At 38.4% G+C, this 27,153-nt stretch overlaps 1 protein-coding gene across 1 annotated transcript in view; it reads left to right on the forward strand.

The window, feature by feature from the left end:
- Positions 1 to 27,153, forward strand: part of gbe1b (glucan (1,4-alpha-), branching enzyme 1b) — an 84,131-nt gene that overhangs the window by 42,657 nt on the left and 14,321 nt on the right. The window contains exons 11-14 of the mRNA XM_062419610.1: positions 2,377 to 2,487; positions 2,578 to 2,749; positions 15,639 to 15,820; positions 19,754 to 19,884. Of these exons, the coding sequence (XP_062275594.1) occupies positions 2,377 to 2,487; positions 2,578 to 2,749; positions 15,639 to 15,820; positions 19,754 to 19,884 (596 nt within the window). The remainder of the gene's footprint in view (positions 1 to 2,376; positions 2,488 to 2,577; positions 2,750 to 15,638; positions 15,821 to 19,753; positions 19,885 to 27,153) is intronic.

Below are 27,153 nucleotides of genomic sequence, written 5' to 3' on the forward strand. Positions count from 1 at the left end.
CTATCCGTCCAAAATCACAACTACATGGTCTCCTGGTAAATAATAATGTAATCCAGCCTCAGGTTCACAGTACAAGAACTGCTGCAACTGCTGTTGCGGATGACATTATTGACTGGGTTGATGAAAAGCATCATCATGCCGCACTGTCCGTAGTATCTGTTATAATGCTGCTGATTACAACATTTTGTCTAATAAGCTGCTATCTGTGGTTTGTGTTTCAAGTCATAACTGTTGCATAGAGTTCACACTGTTGTTACTGTTGGTTTCAAATCAAGCCTTCAAATTGCCATCCATCCCACTGTAGACAGGATTATGGAGATATCCTGTATGCCATGGCCCTTAAATCAAGGCATGTTATCTACCACAGTGCCATTGAAATCATACACAAGACCATGTGCACTAACATATCTGTGTGTTCATTTATAAGGCTTTCCTATCTTAGTTGTAAATATATTTAACATCCCTACACTAGATCATAAGTTGGATTTAGAAGTTTTTAATACAAACTGGGGAAGATTGGTACTATGCACTGTACTACTGGAATGAACAGCATCACTGCTTGAAGTTGGAGACACTCACTTTAATATTTTACCTGCTGATATTTTTTTTTTCATATTTTTTGTTTATTGTTATTATTATTATTATTATATTATTTATATATGATTTGTTTTTGTTCATGTGTGATGATTATTTTATGATTGTCACATGACTTAACCATTTTATTGTGATCCTGTGTATATGTAATCTGGTCTCTCTTGCATCTTAATGAGATTATCTGAATAGGTAAGGCTTAATTAACTTTAACAGTCAAAAATGATACTAAACTAAGCTATAGCATCTAGAACATTTCGGTATGACAAAGTAAAAAACAATTACATTTTTTTTAAAGTAAATAAATTGAACTAAACATCAAACCATAGAATAGTTGAGCTTGGTTTGAGGGTCTGACACAGCATACTGAACTCACAGTGAGTTAAAAGGTCTGAGAATTTGTAGATGAACATGCAGATGATAAGTGCCTTGCTGAGGTTTTCTGGCGGCATTGGCCATGACAAATATGGCCACACAAGGCTAAGGTGAAGAAGAGTAAATGTGAACAGATGGTGATATATAGAGTGGGGTAGCCTCTATTTAGGTGGAGCAGCCAGTTCATCTCAGACATATTGATCGGCACAATTTATTCTCTTTACTCAGAGGATTATGGCTCTGTAGAGTAATATAAAGGTTTCCTGACATGTCAATCAGCTGTCACAGTCAATTCCACTGAGCAGACTTAAGCCTGTCACTGAGATGGACTTGTTGACTCCCCCACCAGTCAGACAGGCTGCATGTCTATTACCAAGGGTTCTTGTAGGGCATAAGTGCAGGGGTTTTTTTGTTTTGTTTTTTCATTCAGGAATGATATTGATACTGTGGTTTTCTAGCTTCTATGTAGTTCATTTAAGGAGATCTATTATGCTCATTTCCAGCTCTATATGTTATCCTAGTACTCTGCTAGAGTAGTTTTGCATGATTTACAATTCAAAAAACATATTTATCTTAATACTGGCCATTTGTGCAGCCCCCCAGTTCAGCCCAAGCTTATGGAAGCCTTGAAAGGCAAGTGATCATTTTCCACCTGATGATGATGAAAAAAAAAAGGAACTTAAAAGATTATTCCTTTCACCTGTTTTTGAGTCATAAATAAACAGAGAAAATAATTTAGATCTGACTTAGAAATTTGGTCTCTAGAAAAAAACAACCATTATATTTATGACTGAAAATATGAAACAGCATAATAGGTCCCCTTTAAATGATGTCTTTTCGCCCACAGCTGCACACGTGGTTATCTTTACGTTGCCCTGTGCTCTTGCATGCTTGTGTAACTGTGAGTGATCAGGAGCAGCCCTCGTGACCATATAGCAGCACTGTGTGGGCAGATGTGCTCAAGATGTGTGTTTTGGTGACCCTCTGTTTCCTTCTGACCTCTGAACCGCACACTTCCCTGGCAGGAAGTGTGCATGTAGGCAGGCCAGTGGCAGGGCATTGATTCCATGGTTGGATTTATTGTCGAATCCCTCGTTTGGATGAGAGGCTCTGACCTTGCCCATCTGAGGTGGGGAGAGCTGATGCCTTACTACCCATGGGCTGTGGTGAAGTTATTAAAAACTCCATTACCGCCATTCAAAGGTAGACATAACTCACAGTGCGGATATAGAGATGTCAAAACAGAGATTGATCTGAGAAAGAAGTGTAACCCAGAGAAAACTTAAGAAAGGTAGAAAGACTGCCAGAACAGAAATACTGAGCTTTAGACATCAGTCAGACCCTGAATGGATCTCTTAGCTGTACATCTATCATACTCTTTTTCAATAAGCCCTCTCTGTCATTGTGTAGATCCTGAAGGAGAAAAAGGATGAGGAGTGGGACATGGGCAATATTGTCCACACACTGATCAACAGGCGTTACGCAGAGAAAAGCATAGCCTATGCAGAAAGCCATGACCAGGTAGGCTATTTTCTATCTGATCCTACTACAGCATCAATAGAGTCTGCATTATCCCACGTGTGGATAACAGAACATGACCTACCTTTCCAGGCTCTGGTCGGGGATAAGACTCTGGCCTTCTGGCTGATGGACAAGGAGATGTACACCAACATGAGCACCACGGTTCCCATGACAGCCGTTATTGACCGTGGCATGCAGATCCATAAGATGATCCGCCTCATCACTCATGGTCTGGGTGGAGAGGGGTACCTCAACTTCATGGGTGAGTGATCATTGTAGCACACAGAAAATCTGACAATCCTCTTACATATAAATTATACTCTATATTACAATAGATAATGTTAAGTAGTCAGTGAATAATACTGTATCAGTCTTGTTGTCTACAGATCAATAGGATCCTGCCTTTTGATAAGTGTCTCATTGTATGTTTTAATGCTCAAATGATAAGTCCATTGACCAAGGGTGTAACTTTGGTTTGAGAAGTGTGGGGGGCATAAAACAAGGGATCTGAGGGTCCTCTGTCATAAAAATGTTTTCGATTTGAATCCCATTTCCTGTATTTCTACATACATTTAGGGACTAGGGTGATACAAAATCCAGAAAAAATATTTAAGTTGGTCATAATGATATATTCTGGCAGAAAGTAAAGACTGGTAGGATTAATCTGGACTGAATTAATTCAGAGTGGCCAAAGTCTGTTTAAAACACAGTTTCAGAAGTGTGAAAGCTTTATTCTACCATCCATTTACAGAAAATGATGATCATTTAAATCACTTGACCAACAAAAATGCCAAACATTCTTTGTTTCTAGCCACTCAAATGCCTTTTTTTCTCCAATATTATATTAAAATCTAAACTATCTAAATAATTATCCACCAAAAAAAAAAAAAAAAGTTGCAGCTATAATATACTGTGCATATATTTTGCACAGCTGAATTTATCTGCATGCATTCAAACTCGAAACTCTGGCATTAAATGCCAGAGTTTCAGCACAATGGAAAGGCAGGCAGAAACAGTCAGCAGTATAAATATTTAATTGATAAGGCTGTCCTTTCTGTGTTTGCATTTCTGTTAAGGATGTTATCTTTTCTGCTATTATGTCATTTAGTTTTGGACATATCATTATGTCATAATGTATATATGAGGGGGGTTTTTTTAGCTTCAGGGTAAGACCAGAAAAGCTTGTACCTTTTGAAATCCTGATTCATTTACACGTAAAATAGCTTAATGTAGCCCTTGTTAATGTTTTCTTTTTTTCCATTCTGGGAAAAGTGCTCAGTTATTAGATTTGTTCTATTTCTTTCATAGATATAACTCTGAAGTAGCTCGCCACCAATGAATCATAGCTGAAGATAAGCATAAAAGGAACCTTTTGAAGTGAGGTTGACATTGGTTAATACTCACTTTCCAGAGCTGATTGTGAAATACAGGACAAAAGATGTCTAAGATCAGATAGTCTCTTTTTTTTAATGGATCTAATTCTCAGTCACTGTTGAGATGCTCCTCATTTTCAACACATCATCTTAGCTATGGCAAAGCTCTATCAAGGCCTGCTGGTAAAGATAATAAAGTGATAATTAATGATGTTAGAAGCTGACCTTGGTTGAAGGGAAAGTGTTTCCTTGCTTAATGTAAATACATCTTACACTTCCACAGCATTTTAGCTCCACCTGGTGACTAGGTGATCCGGTCAAATTCTGGGTCCAAAGAATATGTACATTTCTACAATGTCTGTGCTCACAACAGTGTATTATCTTACATGAATAACAAAACATCTTCCGAATTTCTGAATTTCTGCCAACTGGATAGATGGATGGATAGATTGTGTGTGTGTCAGTCATAACAGGGCAGCTCATAATGAACAGGGCGTCAGGGAATTGACCTCATGTGGGCAGTTGAAGGACATCTGATAGTAATTACATTCAGTTTTCTTGCTAAAGTATTGCTAAAAGGCACACTCTGCTGTACTCAGTGCTTTATCTCCTGTCCATTTACACATTTACTCTTAAACGATCAGTTTAATAGTACTGTCAATTTGACAATGATATTATTAAGGCAATAAATCATATTTTGTGAAAAAAAAGAGGATTTGCCCATTCACCATCCAATCCTTATTTAACAAATCACATATATTATCATAAATTCCATAAATGCACAGTAGCAAAATATATTCTGTTGTGTAGATGTGTGTCAACATGTTAACAATTTTTAATGAATTTACATTTTAAAAACGTGGAAAAATATAATATAACTGGACACCTTATGTTGCCATTGCCAAATCCAATTTTACTCAGGCAACTTATTGTTATTCTATGACACATTACTTTTTCCACTCCCTCTGTTATTTTGATTTCTTCCAAATATTTATGATGACTCATATGCTCTTCATTGTAAATAGTTGGACAATTCAATGGGGCAATAGTGACTTTTTCATATCTCCTTTTATATAAACATTAAATGCAACAATTATATACTTCATATACTGTATGTTGCATCATAAATTTAGGGAAAGGAAAACTACTCTGTGGTATTAACAGGGAACAGGAAAAGTAGTCAAATACAGTAAAATAAGATGTACCTTTTCAAAAAAAAGAAAAAAGGCTAATTGTGTTTTATTTTCATCAAATCAGCTTTAGCAGAATTACTCAAAATTCAAACTTTAATTTATCCCTTTATGTCAAGCAGTGCTGAGCGGTTTGAAGAGCAGAGATATAGAAAGCAGACTAATATTAAGGCGGCAAAGAAAGGAATATTGTTCTCTTTTGAGAACTGCTGTCTGCCACACCAAAAGAATAGTGTCATCATCTTTTTGATAACAGTAATAATGTATGAAATCTAAAACTTTTCTCAAGAACACAAAATCAGGGAGCTGAAAAAAAAAATCTACAAAGACAGAGTGCAAAAAAGTTCAAACCAAGAACTTTCCAAAGTTCGGGCCACTTGGTGAGCATTAGGCAAATGCTTAAAAAAAGGAGAAAACAAAAAGTAAATCAAGTAAATCCGAGATGACATGCCGTGTTAATGGATCAATGACGGCCGACTCATTTAGCCAGTGCTGAGCAAGAGTAAATTGTTTGAGCAAGCAGATCAATTTGAAGTGCCGAGCCTAGAAAAACCCATTTATTTACTCATGACCAATGGCAAACACTGCACAGCAAAAGGACAGAGGGAACATCCGTATTTGAGATGCTGAGAGATGGATACTGTAAAGGATGTTGGAGTGTCAATGACATTAAAGCACCAAGTGGCGTGGCAGTAATGAAACGCCTCAGTGGTTTTATCATTACATCAGCAGGGACAGAATGGAAGCACTCGCACTTCTTGACTTTCAGGCTCATAGAGACTCGAGATAACCTTGCAGATTTACAGTCTAAATTATTGAGCTAAAAACTTCTCTCACACTCAGTATTCATGAAATGCTACAATGCAACAGGCAACCATTATACTGCAGCCTTGGATGGTGAATTGAAAACCAGCGCTTCCTCCCCACACATTTCAAACAGATAATCTCACTGAGAGCTACAATAACTGGGCTTTCAGGCTGGTGGTTTTAGATGAACGTGCCAATCCCTCCTCTGCTGTTGGACCAGTAACACTTATTTAATGTGCAAACTGGGAGTGGGAGTGTATGTTAACACTGCAACAAGAAATCAATCTAGCAAGTGCAAATAATCATTGCATCATGTCTGCAGTTTTTTTTTTTTTTTTTGGCATCGCATCTTAAACCTTCTGTGACTCTCGCCTTCCAATCCTCTCTGATTCCCTCATTGATCTTCCTTTACTAGAATCCGTCCAATGGAAAACACATTGATCCTTGGCTCCTTCTTGTGCTGCTAATTACTGAGGGGACTGTGTCACTGTCAGGCCCTTATCTCATGCAGGGCTGCGTAGAGGAGTAATGGGACGTGCCAGCTGAAAAGCTGTCTGACATAACCTTGTGTAAACATGGTTGCCCTGAATTAATCATATCATTATTGAAAGTAGCCTAAATTCCCGCATCAAGATAATTCAACAAACTTTTAGATTGTTGAGATTGCTAAAAATCTGGAACATGAGCGATCCGATGATAGGGCAGGATTTTTTAATGTCATTTAGATGCTACTTTTATATAAAATTCTAAACTAAACCCTAAACTGTAAACTCTAGACTTTCCAATAATTTTTTGTTTTAATTAGCAACTCTGACTTTTTTTTTATGCCTCTGTGCTGGTCACACCACAGGGGAATAAAGTACTGGTGGCACTATGTTTTTAGGTTGTCCATCTGTCCATACATACGTTTGTTCTATTCTAGTGAATGCAATATCTGTAGAACAGCTTGAGGGAGTTTCTTCAAATTTGGCATAAACATCCACTTGGACTCAAGGATGAACTAATGTCACTGTGACTTGATGTATGTCCAGTTCTCATGAACGTGATATCTTAGGAACACCAGAAGGCGAATTTCATCAGGTGTGCTCACTTTCAGTTTAACTTCTATCTGAGGTGATTGAGATCATCTGGCCTAGTGGTTACAACCTGTCTGATGGTCCATGTTTTTTTTTTTTTTGTCTGACTTTGTTGTGGCAATGCTGTTGTGTTCCCAAATCTCACCAAAAAAAACCCCAAAGAAAAAACATCCAGATTGTAATTAACTGGAATTATCCTTTAATGATCTCTACAAAAACATTATTTGTATATTTCATCCAAGAACCGCTCGCAGTGTATTTATTTTGGATCACTAAGCCCTGGGTATATTATGAGACACAATTGATTAATTTATTTATGTGTATATCATGGTAGGAATCCATCATCATTGCACAGAATGTGCTATCTGGTTTATTTCAGCTGTGAGGAAGCAGAGGAAGGTGATTATCACAGTGATTAATGCAGGCATAAGGGAGGAACGTTGCTTTATTATCCAAGAAGAGAGGGAAATGATTACCTCATGGAGGTGTGTCCAATGTATTTATTTAAAACTGAAATGAAAGGAAGAGTCAAAGGCCTCCACGGGGCACTGAATCAACCTGCACAGGGAATCAATCATCTCCACTAGTCTTTATAAAATAATAATACTGGAAAACTGATAGTAAGCACAAGTTAAAGAGGCTGGGCACTTAACACCACTAATGAAGTGTAACTCTTTTGAAGCTTTTATGAAAGTACAGGCCTGTATCTGAGTTAGCCGTCTAGGGCAGAGATTGTTGTTTTTGTTTGGGGTTTTTTCTCTAACCCTTGTGTTTGCCTCGTACATCACACACACACACACACACACACACACACACACACACACACACACACACACACACACACACACACACACACACACACTCATAGGGCAAGTGGGTGATAAAGAATAGCATAATGATGTCTGCTCATTAATGGAAAAAGTCCACTTACAGTAAACATTTTCACACTGTTAAGTAACTGTTACTTTGCAATTTTGGGTACATTTTGTTGTTTGGTGGTGGTCCTATTCATGCAGGGCAAGTGTAGGCCCGTAGAAGGTTTGACACTGTGTTGAAATATTTCAATTGCAGCATGGAGTAACAGCTTCTTTATATGCTCATTATTTTTGCTATGACTGTGTTCTCATCTGTAGTTCAGTTCCTTCGGTTTGAGCCAAAGAAAAAAAAAAGATCCATTGTTGCCTTTTGGTTCTAGGCCAATAAGGGTTCATGCTGACTTATTACAAACAAACCAAGAGTCATAAACTTAAGTCACATGGACTAACAGGTAACTTATTCATTGGACAGTTTTGGTGACCTATTCTGCATCATCAGTGCTGCATCAGTGGGCCTGTGGGGTAAAATGAAAACAACATTCATTTCATTGACTGACAGCAAATGAAGCTGTGCTTACCGGCGCTTGAAGTCAAAATATATTTCCCCTGGTGGTCACAAAACGCGGACACAATTAGCAATAGGTGGTCATGAGCAATAGTTCACACTTTAATTTGTATTTAATAATGATGAAATGCTAGAAACAGCAACGGAAATTAGATGTATTGTACTGCTGTATAATTAGAAGAAATTATTGTCAACATCAAAATGAATGATGTAAAATTGTTATTACATATCTATGATCAATATCCGTGATCACCGTGGCTGTGAACATTGACCAAAGGAAACATTTTCACCGGTAAAGTATTTGTCACATAAACACATGAAAAGGTGCAGTGAAAGCAATGGCTTCACACTGGCCTGCAGGGGTACAATGCATCATGGAGGTTTCTGAGGGCTCAGGACAAACTCCACACAAAAAGAGCTCAGCTGGCCAAACCTTTTTATCATTGAATGACAGTTATAACTACTGCATCACCATGCCACAAACTGTAGATCAGCCTGGTTTTGCAGTTAATATTCAATGAATCAATGTATTTTCCCATTCTGTACTAATAAAAGGGATAAAAGGACAGACAGCTGGCAGGTGTCAATCAAACTTTAAAAAACTGCTGGCAGTTAAACTTCACAGAGAGAAAACAAACGGTTTTCTGTAGATTTCATACTTGTGTTTGTTTCTTGAGATGCTTTTTCATCCAGCATCCACAATTTGTTTATTAGTAAATTAGCAGCTTCTAATAGCGCCTCAATTTCTACCGTGCATTACATTTTGGGACAAAAGTCCATAAACAGTACAGCTATAAATCAAATAGATTCAGTATGCACGATGACATCTTTGTGAATACTAATTCTGTCCCTTTTTTCAGAGTGAATGCTTTACATGCTCAAAACTTGATTATTATATAATAAACTTTGTGTTATGTAGCTGTACTTGTAGCTCATATCGTTATGGCATGTGGATGTTTATATAAAAACTTTATATAATAGGTATTATTATTATTGGCAGTAGTATGGTTGTAGTAAGTACAACAACCTTTTTGATGGTTTGTCAACAGTGCATTACACACTGTTACATTGATCCATTTTCTCTCTTTTTTCTTTGCCAGAAAAATGTGCAATGCTAATGGTTTCTATCACTCTAACCACATACACACACTGTACGCAACGCAGGGCAACACAGAGCCCATTTCCTTAGGGGATGTCCAAAGTCATTCTGGGAAATTTAGGAACTCAAAGTACTGCTGATGTTGATGATCCTGTGAGGGACAGTGGTTACACCAAAATAATAAGTTATGCATCGAACATCACATATTGATTGCAGTGAAAGTGAAATCTGAATTTAGATTTTTTTTTTTCTCTCCTGAAAAATGAGATCCCTGAGGTAATCACGGAGCTTATTCTTAAAGCTGCTCCGTAAAGGGTGGAGCCTGTAGCACAGCAATTTACAGTATTCTTCAATACCATTGCTTCCACTTGACATGTCCTGATGGCATGTGAATGCTACCTGAATACAGAGAATGGCATGCTTACTGTGATTTCAGTTGTAGAATAAAAAAAAAAACTTCTTTCTTGAAGGAAGGTTGTCATATTGTATTATGTCCTGTATACTGTATATTTTTCCATTGTAATTCTAGTTCTCTGATGACAAGTGCAACCATCAATACAGCCACTCGTTTCCCCTGTTCCACAGACTGAAATGTACAAGTATGTGCCCAGTCTCTTAGAATGAGCTTATTCAACAGAATGGGGCAGCCCTAATGAAACAGGAGCATTGGTACATACAGTACAACTCCTCATCAAATAATTCTTACTTGGCTGATGGAGGATAACTTGTTACCAGGCTCCTCCTGCCAGCTGGAGTTGTCATGTGCCCTGCTGTTAAAACTGTTGTTAAACCTCACACAGGCTTATCCCTCTAGCACAACCAGTAATGATGTGCCACTCACTTGCCCATCCACCAGCCCTTCTTTAAAACAGAATAAAGGGTGCAGCCAGACCCCACATTATGCATTAACACCAGATTAACTGCAGACATTAAAGAAAGGTGGCTAAAAACTTGGTTTCTTAAATGCATAGACAGCTTTAAATGGTTTGCTGTGCACCTGCATCTTGGATAACAACAGCTGCTATTAATCCTGTACACACCACTTTGCCCCTGTCAAGACCCAACCTTTGAGAGGCAGTCTTGCCACTGTGCCTGTTTCACCACTGGCCTGCAACAAAGCCCCCCATTACCTGTGGTTGTACATCTCAGCACCCGAGTCATTTCCACATACCGCAGTCGCAAAGGGTAGCTTTTTCAGGGTTAGGGGTCTAAAGGTCTTAGTATGCTTCAAACTAATTAGGTCTGATAGCCTTCACACGTGTCTGACCATGTCTGCACCTGTTTTGAAAAGCCACACGAAAAGCCTGTTGTTATAAACAGGGGTAAGACGTGATGGATCATACAAACGGGGATAATGGCCTTTAGGACAGTTTTTCAGCTGTCAGTGGTGTCGTACTCAGTTGTACACATGAAAAGTGATGTTAAAATGAAACAAGGGCAGTGCAAACCCTGATTACATACATTCTGGACACCTGTCCCATTCCTGCATGAAGTGACTGTGATTGTTAGAAACATACTCAGCACACGGAGGCTTTAACAGTACAATCAGAAGTTAAAGTGGGCTGAAAGCGTTCTGTCACCTTTGATTAAAAAGGAAATAAATCTGATTGTCAGTGTCATATATAATAATTTCAAGTAACTTTTTTACATGTAGAACTGCATAAAGTGCCCTCAAATTGGGCAATTGAGTATTTTCCAGTTAGAAAGTGCATCATTAACATTAATGTTACTCTCAAAGATGGAGAATCATGAAAGAAAGAGGACAGAGGAGTAAGATGATAGTTTATGTTCAAGGGTAATGACTGCTCAGCAAATGACATTTAATAAACTGGAAGAAATGTAAATCTTGCATACAATAAGTAAGGTTATTTATTTTAGAATTGTTTTTAATCAGTCAGTGCATTTGTGTTATTGGAGTTGTCTGGTTAATTGAAATGCAGCACAGCCCAGAGTAGCAGCACGCACACAGAACAGGATTTTCCAGATTGTTTGCGAGTTTCTCAATATGAATATTTCTAACAAGCATATCCATTTATTTCTGTTTCATGCAATAAGTTAGGATTCTGTGTATGCAAAAGTGCTACAACACTTGCTGTTTATCGAAAAGGATCACAAAGTCACAAAGGCACTCTTTTTCTTGTGAGTGGCAAAACTACAAAATGTATCTCAAAAGCCAAACAGATGACATCATTGCAAAAAAATACTTCAACACAAATCTTCACAGAGTCACAAACAGGCAGTTGCAATACTTTAAGAGATTAGAAAAAGAGTTAGATTCAAGTTTACTTAAGGCACAATAATAAGAGAGAACAAATATTGCCTGGTTGTGTACTTTAGGTGCTTGGTTAATAATTCTGAGCCAACTTCTTTTTTTGGACTTGGTGGAACTTGATCTAATGCAGAAGGCATCACTGAGGCCCTTTTCAACTGTTTAATAAGTCATAATGCAGAAGGCATTACTGAGGCTCTTTTCAACTGTTTAATAAGTCATTGCCTTGATGATGCCTTTCTAAATGAGCGTTTGGTTGCGTTTTGCTCTGATGGAGCTTCGGTGATGTTGGGGAGAAAATCTCTGTTAGGCTGAAAGGCAAGTTCCCACATCTGATTGGCTGGCACTGTTTAAACCACAGACTGGAGCTGTCTGTTGGGGATGCTGTCAAGCACTGCACTGTAATTAATAATTTTCAAGTTTTATGGATAAATCATATTGTCTGTATCACCATCAAATCTGAGAGGACTGAACTCTGCAGCATCAGAAATGCAGTAGGCATCCTGATTAAAAAAGACTGGTTGAGTCCTAGGGGTGATATGGGTGGCCTCATCATATAGCAGCTGTTCGGACAATGGATGGTGCTCTTTATTGTCATTTGTGCAAGGCTAGTGAAGATACTGAATACTGAACAAGTTCAAATGACAGATGCATGTTTGAGGGACCTGCTACAAAGCTGTCTTCAGATGACTTCACAAATAACATTGGTCTTATGCTTCATGCTCTGGAGAGGCTCAAAGATGTGTCTAAAAGGTTGCAGTAAAGGGACATAACATTATCTCATGCTGAACATGATTAAGAGGCAAACCTCAAAAAGGTCATAAGACAGCTCTATGACCTTTTTGACATCAGCTTGTCTGGGGTCAGACAGAGATTTCAAAGAGCATCCAGAAAATGCTGTGACTGATGGGCTGCTCAAACTGCAACAAGCACTAAGATCACTTGCTGTTAGCAGTGCTGACTTTCTTTGAAAGAGGATTCTCTGAAATAAACAATATAATAATGTCACTATGGACACAACTACAAATCAACAAGGTCTCAGCACTGATGTCCATGTCTTTGGTTGGGCCTTGTTTGGATCAGTGTGATCCAGAAATATGTCAAGAAATGGGTGCTTGAAAGATGGTCAGCTGATCATGTAGCCTGTCCACAAACAAAACAAGCTTACAGTACAAATCAATTATTTTGAGGTGAGTCATTTTTCCCTGCTGCACTGCTACACCGGATCTAAGGGTTCCCCACCTGCCAAATCCCACTTTAACCCCTAAGTACAATGCATCCTATTATATCGGTCAATAAGAGGGTCCCAGACACATTGACACATTGGAAACCCAACATTTCACCATATATTTTGTTCAAACAGTGCAGTGATGTGGTTGTGCAGCAGAAACGGGGGGTGATTTAGACAGCTTAGAAAGTTGCCTTAAATTGGTTATTTCTTCCACCAGTCTCTTAAAACACTGAGCAGTTGGGGAGATTGTCACTTAAGACACCTCCTAGTGGCAGCAGAGCACTCAGGAGATCTTCCACGTCTTTTTCCTTGAGGACAGTCATGCCCAGCAGACCTATCAGTTGTCACTTGTAGGTAGGGCCATGACACAGCACGCAGTGGCTGTAATATCCCTGGTGAAATAGCTCATTTGCTGTGCAACACCTCTGTCTAAGACGGCAACCTTAATATGTAAGAAACTCCTGCCATGATGCCTTCTTGCACTCCTAGATTGCTTCGGGCACTGAGGTTATGAAAATGTGCTTGGAGATACCCTCTATAAAAAAAGGTAAAGGGTGCCTTAAAGGTAAAGCTTACCGCTGATAGTCTTAGACACAGACTGGAAAACACATGGGAAGTTCACCTCACCATCATCCTAGCATGGGAAAGGCAAGAAGGTGTAGTCTTCAGTCCTGTCAAGATATGTGAAGTTGGGCTTATTTACTAAGGGAGGGCACACTAGCAAGGATAAAGGGGATCCTTACAAAACTGTGGCTGCACTACAGTGTAGTGATTACACTGGAACTTCATGAATGGGCAATGTGGGGAGCAATTATACCACCACTGTCTTCGTATAATTTGATGACAAAGCCAGGCAGTCCATATCTTACATTGTATGCCAGTGGCAGAAGGCAACTGTTGAGCAAACTGAGGCAGGAATGAAGAAAAGTTGATGAAGAGCAGCGCCGCTGCTGCCCACTCGCAAAGGTTGGATAGACTCGCCCTCATTGGTTGAGCACACAGTGCAGGAAAATTTCAGTCTCCTGTGGAGCAGAGCAGCTTGAAGGACATAGCCTGTCTGAAATTGAACTATTGTACCATATGGTATCAGTTGATCTTCTTATCCTTTGAAAGAGAATATTGTGAGAGTAACTGTGAGAACATATTGGTGTGAAACCTAACCCAAGAGTCATACAGTCCCAAAAGCCATACCCATGAAATTTACATTTTTTTTTAAATTTTATTTTATTTATTTATTTATATTACCACAAAACCTTCACTAAACACAGTATACAATATACGAACTGTGTTTGGTGAGATTGTTTCCTTAGGGAAATAACAATACAAGAATTTCAGATGCACAATGAATTGTGTAGTGTACACATACTTCTTGGTGGAGTGAAGGGGAGACAGTCTGCCTTTGACTGCCAGTGGAGCAAGTCTGAGGTGTAATTCTCTCCTTTACATTTCAAGTTCAGCTGTGTGGGAGGCTTGTTATTCATGCAGATGTCACAAGAAAAGGCTCTCTCTCTTTCCCCCTCTCCTCTCTCTCCTATCTCTCTCTGTCTCAGCATGTCTTTGCTGCCCTAATTCCTAGGCAAGTGCTGCAGTGGGCTTGTTCGGTTGGCAGTCCAGGCGTTATTGTTTGCTACTTCTTTAACACCTACATAATGTATTCCATTAGAATCTGCTGTCAGTTCCACTTCATCCCATCACTCAGATTTTTTTAAAGGAGGTGGGGGCTCTTAGCACCAAATAAACAACTAGCCTCTATTCTGTTGTCATGCATCTTCCTCTGTCTCTTGTCTAAGTGTTTCTTCCTCTGCAGGGAATTCAATTATCCCGGCTGTTGTTTTATGATGTTGTTGTGACATCCGATGACGGATTCATTATCTCATCTCCCGGCGTGACAGGATAGTACCATCAGGACTGTTGTTTCCTACACTTCTGCAGTATGCACTCAGCTTCACATCTGGACTCTTTCTCTGTCTTTGATGCTAGTCTGAAGTTTTTACTCTAGCCCTTGCTTGCTTTCCCTCTCAATTAAAATAAGATGAACAATATTCTGGAGTCATTACATTCAAAATAAAATAGTAGTGGTCATAGTTAGGTGGCAGAATATTTTGAAAATGTAGGTAATGTTTTAATAAACATGAATTAATCAACAGTGTGATAAAGACAGATCTCCCTCAGAATTCCCTTTGTGTGCTTACTTTATGTCTGACTTGTGAATAATTCTCTGCAGTTTCTCATTTCCAAGAGTGACTTGAAGATGCTCTCTGTTATGGAGAAATATTATATAAATATATCTTGGTGAATTATTTTTACATATATTAGTTGAAAAAGTGAGACTCAAATGAAAGCAATGGGATTCATTTGCACTGTATTTTCACTTGTTGGCTTTCTTTTCTTTTTTTTTACTTTCTTTTTTTTTTTAGTTTTATTCATGAAAAGGCATGTTCCTGGGTGACATGAAGGCTGGCACTCTGCAGTTGGTGAAAATGTTGCGAGAGCTTTGGGGCTCTGTTTTAATATGGAAAGTACTAACCTCTGCTGGGGTTATAAGAAGGTCGCAGACTGTCGCTGACTGTGGTAGCTTTGATGTCTGTCTTTTTTTGTCTTGTTAAAAAAAGACCTAAAAAGAACCTCATATAGCACTGCATGGTACTTTAGGGTATGCTAATTTACAGGAAATCTGCCTTTCTCTTCATTATGTACATTCTCTAATAACATTCTCTGTGTTGCAGGGAATGAGTTTGGCCATCCTGAGTGGCTGGATTTCCCCAGAGAAGGGAACGGGAACAGTTACCTGTATGCCCGGCGGCAGTACTACTTAGCGGATATGGACCTCCGCTACGGTCAGCTCTACGTCTTTGACCGGGACATGAACCGTACCGAAGACAAGTACGGCTGGCTGGCTGCCCCACCTGTAAGAACATCACACACTCACTGTACAATAGGCTTTTTGACAAAATCACATGAACATGTAATGTCACAGCACGATTTTTTGCCACATACGGAATATTTATAACCTCAAGCTGTTATTCATGAAGGACTTAGGTTATATAACATGATTTTTGGCCATGCCACAATAGTGGGGTGTGAATGCCTGAGGGATGAAATTACACCATTGGTTGGCGGAAGGTGTTTGAAGCTAAGTATCCCAGGATCCATTTTGGACCAACTGGCAGCGATGACTAAGCGTAATCTGATTGAATTATTGCCGTAGGACTGTTAACATGTCACTTTATTAAGTTTTAATTCTTTTTTTAGTAACCATTTAGATTCCAGATATGTGGTCAGGTTATCAAAATAAGACCGTTTAGGAAATATGCTTCAATGTTGCCAGAAATGTTGGCTGGGTAGTGGATAGTACCATGATTACCTACCAATGTAGGTATGCAGTATTTATTATATAGTATATATATTTTAAGTAATTTTATGCTTTTTTATGTGTATAGCACTTTGAGTTACAACAACTGTATGAAAGGTGCTATACTAATCAATAAACCTACATAAAAACAAACATCTTAGGATGTGTAGGGTAGACTGCTCCTTCTCCTGGTACAGTAATCCTCAAATTGACACCATCCACTCATAATACTCCTGAGATGATTGGCCAGTCAACGTCTGTCATCATCCTGGGAGAACATGATCTGACAAACTGATCTGTGCAGCTCTTTGGTAATTTACTGCTGGCTCTAATGTCTCAGTAGCATTTTGATATGCAATACAATTCCTTTTGGAAGATAAATGTTGGTCTCACAGATGAAGTCTAACTGTTGCTGCCACATAAGTTTGTCTAAATGTAAAGTGAAGCTTCATGTTTTAACTGGACAGAACAACAGTGCTGCCACTGGTGCTCTATATGTAGACATATCACCACAATTCAATAAATGTAAATATATTAAAATGATTATTAGATTTTATTTTATTTTATTAAACGAAAACAGTGGATTTTTATTATAGTTGCATTACAGACTGAAAAAAATTATCTTGAGGGGCTGATATCAAAGTAATGGCATAATGCAAATGGAGAGTGTGGCTAAATTGATTGGGATTAGAAGTAAATCTGTGTAACTGATTCAAAAATACTTTCCCTCACATCCCAGAGAATCAGCCCTCAGATTAGAGCTACTTCACCTTGCTGCGTTACAGTCTGGCCTATGTATCACTCCTCGGCAGACAGACAAATGCAGCAGAGTAGTAAATGTATCATAGAGCATAATTAGAGACATGTCTGGTTCTAGAGGATAATTTCTGCCCATTGGTCTATCAGTCAGAAGTGTGTTCTGACTTACTGGAAACTTTTCAACCCTTTACAACTGGATGAATCAGCTTTAGAGGCAAAGGAGGGAATAATGATCCCTAAGGATGCTACTGGCAGGGGATATGCATTTATTTGGCATCAGTGCTACAAGGCTGTATTCATTTTTATGTGAAATCATAGTGGATGACAGCTCCAATAAGACATCATTTAACTGTTCTTTCATTCAGATATTATATAACCCCAAATTGTTTATTATCATTATTTTTAGATTATATAATGGCAGTGTGAAGGTTATTATTTTAGCTAAGGTATGTTACGTGTAAAACTCAGGGCACTTTGTGTAGGGAGCATGAAGCCCAACCATTAACAAGCCTTATTATAGATAACTCTGACAGCAAGAGTTCACCCTGTTGAAGTGTTCATGAGCAAAACTGAAAAAGTGCAGTATTTATTTACTTATGTCTTATAGAGGGCTGGAGAGGATGTGCATGTAATTAGTTTTCATGTTTTGTTTTGCTATGGTCATAAAATGACAGACGTTGTCTTTGATCACACATGAGAAAAAATGATGTTGTTATATTAAGTTGCCAGATAGCTAATTGTTATTTATCTAAAAAGGGTTTAGACAGCCTGTTGTCTGGATTTCAAAAATCAAAAAGTCATCACTAAATAATGACAGAGAAAAAAAGATTCTTGAGGAAAATGATAATTACATTGTCTCAAGTGAGTCCCACAACAATTTAAAATATAACAATCCCTAAAGTGTTCCCTCAGCATCCATCTATTTATTAATGCAGAGCCGTTAGACAACCTGTGTGTGCCGCTGGTAATTAAAGACCAGTTGGAGATGAATATTTTGAAGTAGAGTCATTTAAGTGGTGTCAAAGTAGACACATGAATCAAAGTAAGCGCTATGTAAAACTAAACCAAAGATATGCAAGTGAATTGATGACTAGCTGACCCTGCACCTTTACCACTCTAAAAAAGCTGTAAATGTGCATTTCTCGCTCAGAGATTTCTACAATATCACCAAAAGACTTGAAGTAGAACATCACTCACAGATAACACTGATAATTGCTAAGAGATTCTGCAATAACCAGATGAGTCCGACCCCTTTGTACTGCTTATAAATGACACTACCAAGGTAACCGTGCTAAAAGGGAATATTTTACACCTCATTTCAGTACTTCACCATTGTGGGAGGGTCCAAGGGTGTTTTGTAGTTAGTACTCCATAGGCTGTACTCCATGATGTCCTACTGTAGGTGTAAGGGAACCTAACAGAAAGGGACACACACAAGGACTTTTCTTGAAAGTATGATTTTGTACCAATGTCTTTAAAGAGATGTGCAGCTGTGAACTTCAAGGAGTCAAAGTTTGAGCATGAACTTAAGCTCCAGTTGGTGCAGAGATAACATCACTTGAGGTGTCCAGCTGTATTAAAATGGAACTAAACCAGTTCAGACTAGCAGACAAACTGTGGCATCACTATGCAGTGTGTTCTATTTATTCTGTACCAGTATAAATTAACTGATGGCACGCAAACATAAAGTGTATGATGGGACCATTACAGCTGCCCGTGGGACAGTTTTGTTTATTGATGATAACTTAATTTGAAATAATAAAGACTCTCTGTGACATTCAACTTTCAGAGTTTTGATAACATTAAGGACACTTTTCTAATATTGAGGTCATTGGAGTTCTTGGGATTTACTGTGCTTTCACTGCCTGGCCAACTTGTCAGTGTGATGCTGCAGGCAGTGACAGCAACAGAAACTTGTCAAGTTCTCAGACCTCATCTCAAACTAGAAGACATTGCTTTAATATCAAGTGACTAGATGTTTACATCTTGGGGAGACATTTTTCTTGTTGCACATGGAAAATGATCATTTAAATAACAAACCAACCTTTTTCTAATTTAATCTGAATAATTTACTGATTAACACCAAATAAGTTTACCACATTTGCATTTATTTATTTACAAGTATAAATGTGAATAAATAAATAAAAATAAATTTACTCTATATTCTAACCGGGTCACAAATTGATACATGCCGGTTATATTTGTTTTCTAATGCTAAAGCAGTTACACCCAGCCAAATGAGCCTGGTGTTACTCCAAATTTGTTGACGTTTCATGTAGAAATAGATTCTGTAAAAGACCCCAGACTGTCAGCTCCTTTCTTAACCTCTCTGCCGGTCCGGTTGCAGGGGTGCTTATCTTCTCGTTCAGCCGTGAGTATGCTGCCCTGAAATTGGCTTGGGGAACAAGACACTAAAAATAGGGGGTTGGGTGACATTGATAATCTCTGCTAATGACACGTTAATAGTAGCTCGCTCTGCAGGAGAGTGGCGGCTTTATCATGTGCAGCTGTCTAAAGCTGACAGTGTGTGCATCGCACTTCCCCGGGCCACTGCTTTCTACTGATGAGTGCCACCTGAAATTTGATGTGGGAATGTAACTCTGAAATGTGTAGTCCACTGATATAATGTGCCCCATTGTAACTCTCTAAATCCAAGATGGAAAAGGTAATGATTATTCATGAAGAAATATTTCATTAGCTTTTCTTTTCTCTCCCTTTTTCCCCCTCCAGGCCAACGTCAGCGCCAGCCATGAAGAGGACAAGGTCATTGTGTTTGACAGGGCAAATGTGCTCTTTATCTTCAACTTCCACCCCACTAAGAGCTACCAGGGCTACAGGGTGGCTGTAGAAAGTCCAGGAAGGTATCCTTTTAACTCCCATGTGTCACGTCACTATTTGTTTTCTTTGAATCTTCAGACATTGACTTTCCCCTGTCACGCCACAGTGCACACTCGCAGTGCCTCTTAGAGTAATGATGTCTTTGTTAGATGCTTCTTTTATACCATAACATGACTAATCTTTTAAGCTTGACAAAATTACTGAAGATATTTCAAGGAAGAGAGTAAATGCCTGTTATAAAGATATGGTCCCAGAGGATAAATCCCAGCAACTTTGGTGATTGTGCTTTTCATCTAACACCTTCAACAAATACAAATTTCCACTTGTCCAATACTTTCTTACGGGATTCTATAAAACATACAGTACCACATTCCCATCAGTTCAGCCATACTGTAAGATTCACCATGCTGATGTTAGGGTGTTGACATGCCAAGTTTACTGGGATGCTAGTGTGACTGTATAGACTTTTAAAGGATCATTTCTCCTTTTGTCAACAAACCCAATCACTTCGGGATAATACCCAAATCAACAATGTTTTCTCAGTACTTTATGACTTCCCCAGTTCGGACAAACCCATTTATTCCTCATAAAAAATGTAAGTCTTCAAGATGTAAATCTTGAAAAAAAGTGCAACTCAAAAAGGATTAAATTGTGCATTTGTAGAGAAGAATTTTTATGAGAGCACCCAGTCACCCAGTGCAACGGCTTAACTCACTGATGTGTTTTTAATCATTTTTGGACAATAAAAGAGCTGTATGGCATAGAGGGATAAGCTATATTAGTCTTTAGCTACACAGACAATAGTAGGATTAATTCATTGACGTATTGTTCTTTTGATGGGATTTGTTGACAAGAAGAAGAATATAGAATGGCACTAGACTTATCCATAACGGGCATCTGCTGCGTCAGGATATGCTGTTGTCCTATTTGCTAGTATCAATGCATGCCAACTACCAAAAAAAATAACAAACAGCAGGATTTTTTATTACACTTTCTACCCAGTTGAAAACATCTCAGCTCATGTACCTGGACTACCCTCTGTGTCTGTACAGCTTGTCCGGTGTGTGCAGCAGGTGCTGATTGATGCCTGATCAATAAGAAAACATGACATGATATGGCCAGTGTGTGTTTGCTTCAGAGTAAATTCAAATGATAGAGTGATAGAGAGTAAAATGGGTTATTTTTTACATAATACAACATCAGACACAATCAAGGGAAACAGGTAGCTAATCTCCAATATGTGGACTAGAGCTTCTTAATCAATCAGATGGCTTTGTGTACAGTCTTTGAAGTCCAATGGTCATCAAACAACCTCACCTGTAATCTTCACAGCTAATTGTTGATCTGAGTTTGAAAGCTGGACATGACTCTACTGTGAGTACAGTCTTCAGGGGATTGAAGAAAAGAATAATCACTGTTAAGAAGACACATTCTTCCAGGCTGAGAACTGGATCAGGGATCTAAAGACAGTGTCAGATGTGTTTAAAGTGCGTGTGACTTGTAAAGACCTGCAATTTTAATGGAAGTGTTTTCTCCAGGGCTAATACTTTTGTTATATAATTTTAGCAGTCACTGTTGAGATGAATATGAGTCAACTGTTTATGGTGGTGTTGTTATGCTATTAGAGAGAAATAATAGCAGAGCCCAGTGATTCAGAAAGCGCTCTCTTTAGCTGCGTTGGCTGTCTGTCTTCACAGCGAGCAGCGCAGAGGAATTTAATGAGTCCCACAGTTGTGATTACAGCAGGCTTAATGATCAGGGATGTGAGGGGGGACAGAAAGCTGACAGATTTGTGTTTATTATAACGGACATCGCTCTCTTCTGGGGCCCACTGTAGCTCATGCCAACAGTTTCCCGGATGGATACGAAGCTGTGTTGTTTTTTCAGCTATGACTTAAGTAATGTGATGTTGAGTCGAAACCAGACAGAGCTTGTTAGTTTTCTAACAACAACGGCAGCAGTTCAAATCACTATGCATGAACACTTCGGTCTCAAATTATTATGATTCAGTTGGCTGACAATGAGGCTGTTAAACAGCAGTTGTTCCTTTGATTTTCACACATTTTATTTTTTGTTCCATTTAAAGTTGAAGCTATTTGCTAATTGACCTGAAATAATACTAAATCTAGGATAATTCTGACATATCATAATGTCATGAAATATTCTGTAGGAGAAAATAAAATACAGGATCAGCATGATGATACTATTAACATTTCCACTGGTTTAATACAGCATTGTGTTGTATCACATTTTAAATAAGGGGCATCTTATTAAATTCTTCCTGGTTATTACTGTACATGATCTGGCAATTATCATATTATATTATTGTTGGATAGATGTTTAGATGATAATGTCATTTCATAGTGACTATCTTGGGAGGATCATTGTTAAAGTGGATAAAAGCAATGAAAAAAAAGAACATTTCTAATCTCTATGCCAAGTGTTAACAATCAACAATAAAAGATGAAGAAAAAAAGCATGTTATTAAATGTGGGAAGCATAGGCGAAACAATAATCATGTTTATTTTATGATTAAAAAACAACAGTAACCCCCTAATCTCTTAATATCATGCATTAATTGTAAGCTTGTTTGATGTGCAGTAATTGTACGTTTTGCCTCGTGTTTTCAGCTCTGCCTTGATGGGGTGAAACTTGGGTACGGCACTAATAGCCTTGCTGCACAGTGTCTGTAACACCGTTTTTGAGGGTTTATTTTCATTTAGGATGGAACCGCATCTTTTCCTCCTGGTGCTTCTTTTGATGTTTAAGGAGAGGCTTCAGACACTGGGTGGGTTGAGAGGAAATGCAAATAAATGTGAGGGCAAAGCTCTGGCTGTCATTATACAGAGAAGCAGTAAACACATAAAGGCAAATGTGCCATGTGTGTGAGTAAGGTAAATGCGCCATGTGCATGAGGAGATGCAGATCCTCCGATGGGAATGTGTGCAGAGGATCCAATTAGGGGAGAAGACAGATGAAAGTGCCACTCAGAGGCAGAGGAGGTAAACAAGACAAGCTCAAAGAGTCCAAAAGTGCTTTTTCATTAAACTCAGCTGTCATATACTTAAACTTTCTTCTACCTTTGTGAGGGTCAGGGATGTCACTGTGGAGACCCATACCACTTTTGTATCTGAAAATAATAGCCAGATATAGCTGACCATGGTGTGTGCACCACTGAAAATGGATCCTATAGGTAGTGTCATTTCCTTTGGCAAAATGGCAAGAACCGTATTATATCAGGAGGTGTCCCTCACAAGCAAAAAAACCCCATTAAGTTAGCTTCTGTTGCCCTCTGTCACATGCGGTATGATTGCATGTTGGTCTGGATGGAATTTCAGGTGGTTTCTTTGTGTGCTTGTTGTAAAACTTTTATTATAGTTGTAAAACAAAAGAAAACAAACACAAAAAAAGAATAAAGAACGCAGATTGTCAATCAGCAGCAGCACTGTTTGAAAGTGCATCTGCAGTTCTATATAACGCTTCAGTGTGCTGGTTAATTATACATAGAAACTCTAGGAAAAATAGTTGTCAATATAACACTGAAAATAACATATAGTTGATGTTGTACAGACGCATTGCAGCGTGATAACTGCTGTGTTTTAGTGTCTGGGGTATAATGTTAAACTGAAAGTCTGTTGTCTTAACTTTCCAATAAATAAAAAAAATAACAACTCAACTGCAATATAGTCATTATCCCTCTGTACCAGTCCTTAGTTTGAGGCTCAGTGACTGTTTGGCCTCTTCATATTTTTCGACAAGCTTTTCTTTTGCTTCTTATTGTCCTCTTTTGAATGTGTTTTTTTTTCTCCTTGAGGAACAGGAAAGGAAGCGAAGTGAAGCACCTCACCGAAAATATTGGCCATTAAAATGCAGTCAACGTCAGCTTTTCGACAGGCACTCAAACCATCAGTGTTTTTTATTATTTTCTCTCTGACTTGTGGTGGAGGCATTCTTCAGGCAGTGGGCTTTATCTGCCTGGTTAGAGTATTTGAAATCCCAGTTGGATCCCGTCATGAAAGCTGTACCTGTCAGGGCAGATTGGTCTTTGATTTACACTGTGCCAATAGGCAGTTGAGATTGTTCCAGGTCATCATTCTCCTTTTCTGTCTGAGACGTCCCTTGAATGCCGTTTGGAATAATTCAACCACACGTGCAGTGACACTAACTAAGTAGAATTTAGAATAAAATACAAACTGTCGTGCATAGTTAACAATCATTTACTCAGATATAATCTAGAATGTACCAGATAGTGTCACTGAAAATGAAAAATGTGCATCTATTTATCACAACTCTCTGCAGCATACTGTAAGATGCATCAAGATGAATCACATGTACAAAGTTGCATTACTTTTCTCTGTGTGGGGTCCCATTAGTCTCTAACTCCACTAGATATCATCTACAATCTTCCTCATAAATCCAAAAGCTTAATCTGTGATTCCAAATTTGTTTAATGTTCAAATGGTGTAAACAAACAGAGCACCTGTTTTTTTCAGGCTTTGAGTTGTGTATTACATCTTGTATATTATTTTTTATAGTTTTAACTTTCAATTATATCAACTATAACAACAACAAAATCTTATGGGGCAGAAAACACAAGCAGTGAGACAATCAGACAGCGTTTAACAGTCCTGTTAACAAGTACTGTATGCAGATGACAGCAATTGTAGGTCTCATGCAAATAAAAATAAGACACACTACCACGTACAGGTAAATTAAGCATGTACCAGTTGCACAGACAATCTGCAGTTCATCACATCTAAAATGTATTTTTGACTTTAGCCATCAATAACTAGATATGGGACATGAACACAATCAAGATAGTAAGACTCTTCATTCTCCCGACAGCTCAATAAATTTAGAGTGAGACTACACCTCATGTTCTGTTTCTACTCTGTAATAATTGAAAGCATTTCCACATTATTCATAAGTCTGGTACAATGGTTCACTGGACTATCAAACCCATAAAAGACTCCAGCCGATAATCAACCAGTCATCTAAAATCATTGGCTTCCGGCTTTCATTAATAGAATCTTTCTCCCAAACACTAACTATGAAAAGAGGACACAAATGTCTGACATTTCAAGAGTAAAGCTGTGTGTGCAAAGTCTGTAAACTTTGATGGATGTTTACAATTGAGTTTGGGTAATGATTGTTCTGTTCCCCTAGTTTGGTTAATAGGGGGATTGGTTAAAAATCATGTCTGATGGTATAATTACTCATGTTTCTTGCCAAGTCTAACAAGTAATTTGGTAATTGGAAGGAAGCCTAAAAGTATGAAAATAAAACCCACGTTTCACCATTTATAGCAAATTCAACAAGGCATAGCATATGATTCTTATGAAACAAAAAAAACCTAAAATAAATATAACAATAAAAGGATGTTCACCACTTTGTATAAAGAGTATGACAAAGGTTGGTCGGAATCTCCCCAAACAACATAATGAAAAACAGAATTTTGTTGAAGGATGAGAAACAGTACTTTAACATTGTCACGTTTTTGTCCATTGTCTGTCTGTGTTGTTGGGCTTAATGGGAGAAGGACAGAGAAGATATATTTCAGATTATATATTAAAGGACCACTTGAGATACTGTTGTTCACTGTTCAAATCTTTGGACAGACATTAAACTGTCTTGTTCATATACCCGTGCCCCCTTAGAAGAGCAAACAGGACTGAGTGTAATTTGAAATACTGGTTGAGAATGTTCGTTTAATGACCAGATTATTGTTATGGTTGCATTTGGCCCCTTGTCATATGAAGCTTTCTTGAGCCTACTTAGCTTGTGTTCTGGGTTTTTGGTTTCTGTTTGCCCTGTGTTTCCCTCTTGTGTTCTTGTACTCCCCCTCAGCCTGCCTTTCCCCTCAAACTTTTCCCTGCATTCAGTCTCATTAGCCCTGCCCTGCTCCCTGTGTCTTCCCCAGCAAATCAACTCTAAGCCTGCCCTTGTGTCTTGCCACCTGTTCCTTGTTGTTTCATTACTTCAGTTTATATTTAAGTCCTGGTTTTCAGTTTTGTGTTGCTGGATCCTTTGTTCTGTTCTGCTTGGTTCAGTTTGCTCTGTTTGGTTTTACGTTGTTTAGTTCAGTTCAGATTTTCTTTGCCTGCACTTAAGCTAAGATAAAGAAGATATTCTTCAGTTCATAGTGTCCTGCATTTGGGTGCATCTCCTGCTATTCTTCTTGACAGACATCCTTTTATTTTGAGATTAATAGTTTTTAAGGGTCCCACTTTACATCAGGTTGTATGAGTTTCATACAGCAGCTGCTGGTTGGCTTCAACCATCTCTTATTCCTCTGTGACAGAAGCTCTTTCTACCATTTATTCCACTGATGTAACTTGCACAGGCTGAGCAGAAAGCATGGAAAAGCCAACTCTGAATATGCATTTAGAATGTCCATGCTTCATTCCTCAGATGTGCACACACATCTCGCTCAGCTCTTGTTAACCCACGCCAGGGTGCTATTACTTTCATAAAGACAGAAAAAAATGACAAGCTGATGGAGAAACCTAGTGGTGGCTTGGTCTGCAATCATGGTCATGGTCAGATTGTTTTCAGGTCATCAATGGCTCTAATCATCAAGCTTTCAGATTGCTTTCTTTTCTTTCTAATCATTGGGCAAAATTGATTGTGTTTTTAAATCTTCCCCTTCATTCACAAAGGTTGTATTGATTACAATACTTTACAGCTGAACTACAAGCTCTTGTTGCAGCCGTCTGTAGCCACTAACAAAGACTTAATCGCTCAAAGCTTCCAACTACCAATTTGTGCTGGTTCTCACTTCCTTGTAGAGAAGTTTGCCAGGGAGCTCTGAATTACTGTAACTGTGCCTTATTCCCAGCGTGCACCATGAACATGCTATCCATGGGACTGGAAATGCACAACAAGAGGGTGGATTAAGCGATTTGGCCGCCCTACTGTAGGCAAACACACATCGGGCCTCCATTGTGCCTTATTTTCTATATGTGAAAATGCTGGTATTGGCAGTGGTAGATGAAGTGCTCTGATCATTTAATAAAATAAAATTATAAGTATCACACGGTAAAAAATACTGTTGTTGAAAATGGACAGTACAGAACAGTAAAGAGGGTGTTAAATGTAAAATGTACTGTACATCAACCTGTCTCAACATGTAGAACATTTATACTTTCTTATACCTGTTGTTGTCCTGGTATTTCCATTGTAGTGTAGCACAGTCATTGTGTAGCTATTTTATTAATTTGTATTGACCATATTAGATGGAAATTGTTTTTAGAATTTCCCACATGGTCCACAATAATATCTGTTTGATTTTA

The sequence above is a fragment of the Scomber scombrus genome, chromosome 5, assembly GCF_963691925.1.
Source record: "Scomber scombrus chromosome 5, fScoSco1.1, whole genome shotgun sequence".
Classification (NCBI taxonomy): Eukaryota; Metazoa; Chordata; class Actinopteri; order Scombriformes; family Scombridae; genus Scomber; species Scomber scombrus.